The following is an 8,324-nucleotide window of genomic DNA, read 5'->3' as shown; positions in this document are numbered from 1 at the left end:
TACTTCTCTTTGTCTAGTGAAGAATGTGGATGCCAAGAAGCAGTGAGGAACTGAATTCTTTGTAGAAGAGTTCTTCCTAGGTGAGCAGAGAGCTGGAGGAGTCTGTCTTCTATACCTGGAGTAGGCACTTGATTTGGATAGAAACAAATGGAGATATTGACTTACCAGAGAAAGTAGACTTTGCAGAGTGGAGGAGGAATTAAATGATCGTTTGACATTGTGAACTATTAAAATATATTGGAATCTGTATGATCCCAAGGGGAAAACCAAATTGCTTATCTTAATAACTCCTCTCCTTCCCATCACACATTTTTCCTAAAAAAGCAGAGTAGAGTAGTCAAGAAAACAGAAGTCAGTTGATCCCAATAGGCCCTATTAGTGAAGTAAAACCATTTTCATTTAGAGGCTTACACTATCCCAATTCCGATGCTGACTAGATACAAAAGCTGGTAATGGTTGTATAGGAGATTATTGTAGGTTGCATGAATCAGAAGTGAATTAAATCTATTTAAAGTGGCAGCTCATTCTAATTTCAGCTCAAATTTGGGAGCCAGTGATGTGATCATTCTAACCAGCAGACAGATCAGTGAACTTGTACTCTTCAGGAAATAAACAAAACCAGGGTAAACATACTTGCCTGGAATATAATACAAATTTACATGACAGGAAGAATCAGGGCAATATGACTTATAATCAAAAGATTAAACAGTTAGTAGAAACAGAACCACAGATGACTCATTCATTGGAATTATCAGTGAAAGACTTTTTTTTTTTAAGATTTTATTTATTTGTTTGAGAGAGAGAGAGAGCATGAGCAAGGGGGAGGGCAGAGAGAGAAGGAGAAGCAGGATCTCTGCTGAGTAGAGAGCCCGATGTGGGGCTTGAGCCCAGGATCCCGGGATCATGACTTGAGACAAAACGAGGTGCTTAACCAACTGAGCCACCCAGGTGCCCCTTAGATAAGGACTTTAAAATAGCAATTATACACATATTAAAGATTTATAGAAAAATAAATATAATGGCCTAAGAATTTCAGGAGAGAAATATAAACTCTAAAAAGAATTAAATCTGGGGTGCCTGGGTGGCTCAGTCAGTTGGGTGTCTGCTATCAGCTCAGGACATGATCCCAGGGTTCTGGGATTGAGTCCTGCATAAGGCTCCCTGCTTGGTGGGGAGCCTGCTTCTTTTCCTTCTACTTGCTGCTCCCCTTGTTTGTGTGTGTTTCCTCTCTCTCTCTCTCTCTGTCAAATGCATAAATAACATATTTTTTAAAAAGTAAAAAATAGAAAGAACTAAATCTGAAGAACTAAAGAATTTCAGGAGAGAAATATAAACTCTAAAAAGAACTAGAAAATAAAATATCTGAAATTTTAAAAAAGAACCACCCAAGTGGATGTACCTACAAGCATATGGGATACTGAAGATGGGATCTACAAACTTGAGGACAGGTTAAGAGAAATTATTATTTTTTATTTTTTTATTTTTTTTTGGTTAAGAGAAATTATTGAGACTAAAACAAGAAATTGAAAATATTGTGAAGAAAATATTGAAGAAAACAAATGAATATGGCACTAGTGATCAGTGGAATAGCATCAAGCAGTCTAATGCAATTAGAATCCAAGAAGAAGATAACACTGAACTTGGTGGAATTAAAACAACAACAACATAATGACCAAAATTTTAAAAATTTGATGAAAAACTTTAACTTTGAAATCCAACAATCTTAATCAACCTTAAGTAGAAAATAGGAAGAGAAACAAACTCAGACACTTTATGGTCAAACTACTGAAAACCAAAGAAAATGAAAAATATTAAGTCAACCACAGGAGAGGAAAAGACAGTATACATAGGGAACCAATAAGAATGACATCTACTTTCTTATCAGAAGCCATATAAGCCAGAAAATATTGGAATATGTTTAAGATGCTGAAGAAAAATAAAAGATCAGGCTAGAATTCATTATTCAGTAAAACTATCCATCGAGAATGAAAATTGTTTTAAAAAATTGAAGACAATGAAAACCAGAGAGAACTTATCCCACTAGGGCTCGCATAATGGAAATGTTAAAGAAATTCTTCAAGCCAAAGCAAAATGATGCTAGATTAAAAAAAAAAAAAAAAAAAAACTTGGAAAGACTGCTAGGCCTTATTATATATTTGGTTAAAAAATGAGTTTGTAATATGAGTTCTCCAAGGAGGTCCTGACATAATACAGAAGCCATAGAATCAGCTCTTTTACTTCACTGACCACCCAAGGCTGACTTTCTTGACTCAGAATTGATGTGGGCATTTGTCCATTGGCCACCTCTGCCTTCTACGTTTGCATCTTCCTAATGGCTCTCAACTCGTTTTAGCTCCCCGTTATTTTTATGCGTATTGTTTGCTTCACCCTTGGAGTTTTCCTGATCTTCCTTTTCTTTCTTTCTTTTTTCTTTTTTAAAGATTTTATTTATTTATTCATGAGAAACACAGAGAGAGGCAGAGACATAGACAGAGAGAGAAGCAGGCTCCCTGTGGGAAGCCCGATGCAGGACTCGATCCCAGGACCCTGACAATGCTGCAGAATACCCTGTCGATCACCATGTCTGAAGTGTAAGCTTCTATGTGTGTTTTAATACTAACATGACCAGAGATAAAATCTGGCTGAGCCCATTTCAATGTTAAGCAAATTTGATGCATGTAAAACAGACGACTGATGAGTGAATGTGTCTGTGTGTGGTTGCTGCTCGTGGATCCGCTCCATTTTAGAGTAAATGTGCCATGTGTTCAGTCACCATCTTCCGAGGATAAAACTATGACAGAATCAAAGATGTGATCTCAGCAACTTTACAGATTATTGCTAGGTTATTATATGGAGGAGAAATTTTATTGTTATTTTTATTATATTCAGTAGAAATAGGAGTATCATAAAGAAGAAAACAAGTTTCCAGGAACATAAAACTGGCTTTAGAGATTTGCAAATGAGAGGAATCTTGTGTTTATAGCCTTCAAAAGGTTTTCATACTGTATTCCAAAACAGACAGTATCTTTTAAAAGAACTTGGTTCATCAATAGAGTGATGTTAAGATTTAAACACAACAGAATTGCAAACATTTAATGATGTTAGGCACTGTGTCTTACAGAGGAGGCAGTTGGATTCACCCAGTATCTGGCCATGAATAAACCATCACTGACCTGTAACTATAATGTACGAGTCTTGCCTTCCAGTCTAGTGATCTTTTTCAAAATTATCATTAATGTTTTGGCTATCGTTAATAGTAGGCTACAGAACAAACAGCATACACTAAAAAGAAAGCAGCAAAACAAGATGCACATTCTATACAATACACAAAATAACAGAATTAGCAATTTGACAAACAAATGAATAAAATATAAAATAAAGACCAGGGTTCTGATTAGGGCTTGTTTCAGATAATTTTCTTTGGCTGTGGTGGAGTAACATCTCTGATTTTCCATGTACTTCATAAGATCTCTTCTGAAACCCTTTAACCTTTCCCTTGACCACACAGATTCACATTCTGTTACTAGGCCGTAGAGCCCATTGGTGTAGTGCTCACCCCTTCTCTCCAATACCAGGTCTTCCATCAAGGCCATTAGCTCCTTCACTTGGTCATCCCTATCACTCCCTGTAGCATGGTTGTCAAAAGCACACACTCGACCCCCGCATGCTGCCACCAGCTTGCACAAGGCTTTGTTATCTATGTCGAGGATGTAATCTGTCAAGGATTCTCCTTTGAGGTCTTCCTTGTGGGTGAAGAGGACAATTGTGTGTCTCATGACATCTTCTCCAAAGATCTCCTTCATCCTTTGCACAACCTGCTGGTCCTGGGTGGTGAATCGGCCCAGCTGGGTCACCAGGAGCAACACGTGTGGTCCTGGTGCAGAGAGTAAGTAGCATCTCTCCACCTCTTTGTACAGGGAATCAGAGTGGTCCCTCTCAGAAAACATATCTGGTGTGTCAATAATGACCATCTCTCTCTCTCCCCAGCTTCCCTGGCTTTCACTGCAAGTCTTAGTGAAGGGCTGTGCAGCCAGCCGTGACTCAAATGCTTGCTTCCTGAGGATGCTGTTCCCTGTGGCACTTTTGCCAGTTCCTGTTTTGCCCACCAGAATGATTCTCAGTTTTGATTCTCTGGCACCTTGGTTCTTTATATACAGTCCTGTAAGAGCAAGTTTCCTGTGTTATGACTATACTGGTTATATCAACGGAATATTTTTAACAATAGGAGATATTCCCACATTATGGGCAAAGATAGTTTCCCAATACATTGTATTCATAAAATAGAAGCCAACTAGCTCCATTACCAAAACAAATAAACAGTGATTTTTTAAAACATCTCAATTTCTTGGGGCATTTGGGTGGCTCAGTTGAGCCAGGTTGAGCAGCTGGCTCTTGATTTTGGCTCAGGTCATGATCTCAGGGTCCTGGAATTGAGCACCAGGTAGGGCTCTGTGCTCAGTGAGGAGTCTGCTCAAGGATTCTTTCTTTCCGTCCCCCGGTCTCTCCTCCTGCTTGCTTGCACAGACAAGCTCTCTTTCATAAATAAATAAATAAATAAATAAATAAATAAATAAATAAATAAATGTTTAAAAAAAATCTCAGTTTCTCTAAGACTACAGGATGCAGCCATGTTGGATCCTAAAAAAAAACATACTTGGGGCACGATATGGATTTAAAAACATATCTTGTCATGTGAGGCTTGCCTGAATCACTCAGTTCTAGCTATCTAAGACAAGTTTTCTGAATATCAGAGATGTGTAGCCAAGACTGTGGGTTCCATCTCCAGGTGGGCCAAGCAATTTGACTGTTCCAAGACCACAGATGGCTCCTCTGACCTCACTGGGTGGGGATGTGTTCTTGACTACCCATGAAATGGCTGGACTGGGGAAATACTGGAATAAGCAGAGTAAAATTATTCTCTCTAATGAAGAAACATGATAGCTTATATTTTGCTTAGAGAGGGTAGCATGATTTTTCCTTTTTTAGATTTTATTTATTTATTCATGAGAGACACACAGAGAGGCAGAGACACAGGCAGAGACACAGGCAGAGGGATAAGCAGGCTCCCTGCGGGGAGCCAAATTCAGGATTCGATCCCAGGGTCCTGGGATCATGAGCTGAGCCGAAGGCAGACGCTTAACCACTGAGCCACCCAGGTGCCCCAGGAAGCATAATTTTTATATGAAATAGGCACAAAATATGATAATGTAATCACACATAAGAAGTCATGTCCTTACCGGAGTGATCACATTCGTGTTGGTCCATTGCTGTTCCTGAGAGACAGAGAGACCAGAGACCGATTATGTATGTAATATAGACATTCCTGAGCCAGACTGGGAATTAACAGTAATGGACCCTTAAAGGATTTTGAAGTAACTCACTCATGGCTTCCATGACCCCCTGCTTTTTTTCCTATCCAGCTCTGTAATTTCAAGGAATATATATGTACAATTTTTTTAGTTCTGAATCATGAAAGACCCTTGTATTCCTACAGCATTGTCACAGCCCTGCCTCAGTTTGTTTACACATAGTTGATGGGGGACATAGTCACTTGCCCAGAGTCACCCAGTGAGTTAGAGTTGGAAGAAGTAGGTTTTGTTTGTAAGCCCCACCTACTCCTGGTTTCTTGCCCACCTCTTCCTCCTCCTGTGGCCTCCCAGCCTCTTTCTTGTTCTCCTTGGCCTCACCCATTCCTTCTCTCCTCTTCCTTTATAGGTTCAATCTTGTCTTCCCTTCTCTCCTCCTTTCCTCACCTTGCTCCCTCCCTTCCCATCCTCTCCCCTCTCCCCAAACTTCCCCCCTCATTTGGAATTCTTGCTCCAGAGAGCCTCCTTGCTGAATTGAGTACACTATCCTTGAAGCCTGAAATACATTTCATTCAATCCATCAAGTTACTCAACAGCCAGCTTGAAGAAGCCCTGGGACCCATTCCCTTTTCCTGTGCAGTGAGAAGCATCAGTTCATTTTCATCAGATGGTTTTCCTCTTTGCTTAGGTCTGGCAGCGTATACCAAAGGCACAGAAGACTCACGAGCACATGTGAATTCCCAAATTCTTCCCAGTTAGCACTCTTTATTGGCTTCATGCTAAGGGAGCTCTGTTTGCCAGTAACACATAAACTCAACTATACAAAGTTTACAGTTCCTGCAAGCTGGCTGTACTTCAGCCAAGGGCAGCCACTCTAAATTGTTTCCCTTAAAATAGGAAACTTTTATCCTGAGTGGCTCAGTCGGTTAAGCAGCTGCCTTCGGCTCAGGTCATGATCTCCGGGATCCTGGGATAGAGAAGGACTCCCTGCACAGGGGGGACCCTGCTTCTCCCTCTCCCTCTCCCTCTGCCGCTCCCCCTACTTGGGCTTTCTCTCTCTCTCTCTCTCTCTCTCTCTCTCTCTGTCAAATAAATAAATAGATAAAATATTTTTTTAAAATAGGGAAGTTTTGTTCTTAAAAAAAAAGAACCACACAACAACTTTTCTTCAAGCATAGCCTGGGAACTCGAAATCAACACTGGAACTTTTCATGAATGTGGGCTTACCTGAGTTACTGTCAAAAGAAACAGATGTCTCCCAGTTCAAACCTGTGAATTGTCAGCTCAGAGAAAGAGAAAAAGAAAAGAAAGCAAAAGCGCCGGCTTTCTTCTTCCGCTCCTCTCCTCGGTATCTGCAGAGCTTCCCCGCTGCGACAAAGCCCTACCGTATGCTGTATTAACATGGGACAATTTAATCAGTAGTTACTGGCTATCGTGTAGACCACATTTTCTTGCCAGGAACGAAAAAAACAGTGTTCGAATGACTTCAGCTGGACAGGAAAGAAAGGCAGGCAGGTCCCGGCAGCTGTTAGATTTGATCCCTTCCTGCCCCAGACTGTGTCCTCAGGTTCACAAGTTTGTCTAAATGTAAAGCCTTCCCAGGAGTTAAGCCTCTTACTCACTGGTGGCAGTGACTGTTCTAAAGGCAAGTATCATCAGGGGAGGACAAGAGCATGGTTCTGGGGGTTAGGGGGGCCCTCTAATGGGGCGCTGGGCAGAGGGGAAAGGGTGTGGAAAGGGGAACCTGTGAGAAGCCCATTTCTTGGGTCAGACTGGGAGTTAACAGTCATTAACCCTGAAAGGATTTTGAAATAACTCACTCATGGCTTCCATGGCTCCTCTGTTTGTCTTTCCTATCCAGCCCTGTGATTTCAGGGACCACACCTCCGGGGAGCAATGATCTCAGAGTGTCTACAGTAATAATCAGGAGTGTCCATATTCAGGAAGTAAAACACATCGAGTTAAAAGTCGAAATCGTTCAAATGCTCTTTCTCCTTATTTGTATGACAGTCATCAAGGCAGGGGGGAGAGAGAATAGGGAGTTTATATTGTCCTCCAGGTTCTTCACTGGCAGTTCCTTAAACATACTTAAAGAACAAGACAACATGGGCAACTTTGGCTTCATCACCGTAATCTATTCCTAAAAATAAAATATTCTGTGTCAGAACCCTAACAGGGACCTATTTCCTAGTCTTTTATATGTAAAACAAATATAATGCAATATGCATCAAATCCAAAGCCTATCAATTTTCTAAATCATAGATAAAATTCAGTACATCACCTATATATACAATTTTTTAAATAGTAAAAACTTAAGACATTGCTTTTTTGAATACAAAAAAATATATTTTGGGCTTTAATAAAAGAAAGCTCTTGGCTGATGTAAGTATCCTGACAAATAACCCAATTTAAAAATGGGACAAAGGACTGGAATAGATATTTTTTCCAAAGAAGACATACACATAGCCAACAGGTACATAAAAAGGTGCTCAGCATCACTAATTATTAGGGAAATGCAAATCAGTGTTCAACGAGCTGTCCTGACACCTATCAGAATGACTATGGCCAAAAAGACAAGCAATAACAAGTGTTGTGAGGATGTGGAAAAAAAGGAAACCCTTGTACACTGCTGGTAGGGAAGCAAACTGGTGTGGCCATTATGAAAGATGGAAGTTCCTCAAAAAATTAAAAATAGAACTCCTATAGGATCCAGCAATCCCTTTCCTTGGTATATATCCAAAGAAAACAAAATTAGTATCTTGAGGAGATACCTGCACTCCCATGTTCATTGCAGCATTATTGACAATAACCAAGTTATGGAAACAATCTATGTTTGTCAACAGATGAATAGGTAAAGAAGATGTGATAGATGTATACAATGGAGTATTATTTAGACATGAGAAAGAAGGAAATCCGGCCATTTGCAACCACATGGATAAACCTTAGGGTATTAAGCTAAGTAAAATAAATCAGGGAAAGACGAATACTGTATAATTTAATCTCACTTATATGTGGAAT

The 8,324-nt window shown here is 40.0% G+C and overlaps 1 protein-coding gene across 2 annotated transcripts; it reads right to left on the bottom strand.

The window, feature by feature from the left end:
• Positions 1–2,858: 2,858 nt before the first annotated feature.
• On the bottom strand, positions 2,859–7,272 carry GIMAP2 (GTPase, IMAP family member 2). Of its 2 annotated transcripts, XM_038559707.1 has the most exons (4): positions 7,127–7,272; positions 6,534–6,697; positions 5,238–5,273; positions 2,859–4,159 (listed from the first exon to the last, which is right to left on the bottom strand). In XM_038559707.1, exons 3-4 carry the CDS (start codon positions 5,263–5,265, stop codon positions 3,180–3,182), a joined length of 1,008 nt encoding a protein of 335 aa, XP_038415635.1. In that variant the 5' UTR covers positions 5,266–5,273; positions 6,534–6,697; positions 7,127–7,272; the 3' UTR covers positions 2,859–3,179. The 2 variants fall into 2 exon arrangements, with proteins under 2 accessions (XP_038415635.1, XP_038415634.1); XM_038559706.1 differs by lacking the exon at positions 7,127–7,272 and having other exon boundaries at positions 6,534–7,112.
• Positions 7,273–8,324: the final 1,052 nt, after the last annotated feature.

The sequence above is a fragment of the Canis lupus genome, chromosome 16, assembly GCF_011100685.1.
Source record: "Canis lupus familiaris isolate Mischka breed German Shepherd chromosome 16, alternate assembly UU_Cfam_GSD_1.0, whole genome shotgun sequence".
In the NCBI taxonomy this organism is placed as follows: domain Eukaryota; kingdom Metazoa; phylum Chordata; class Mammalia; order Carnivora; family Canidae; genus Canis; species Canis lupus.
Note: the sequence above shows the minus strand (reverse complement) of the source record. Positions and strands in the feature narration are given on the sequence as shown.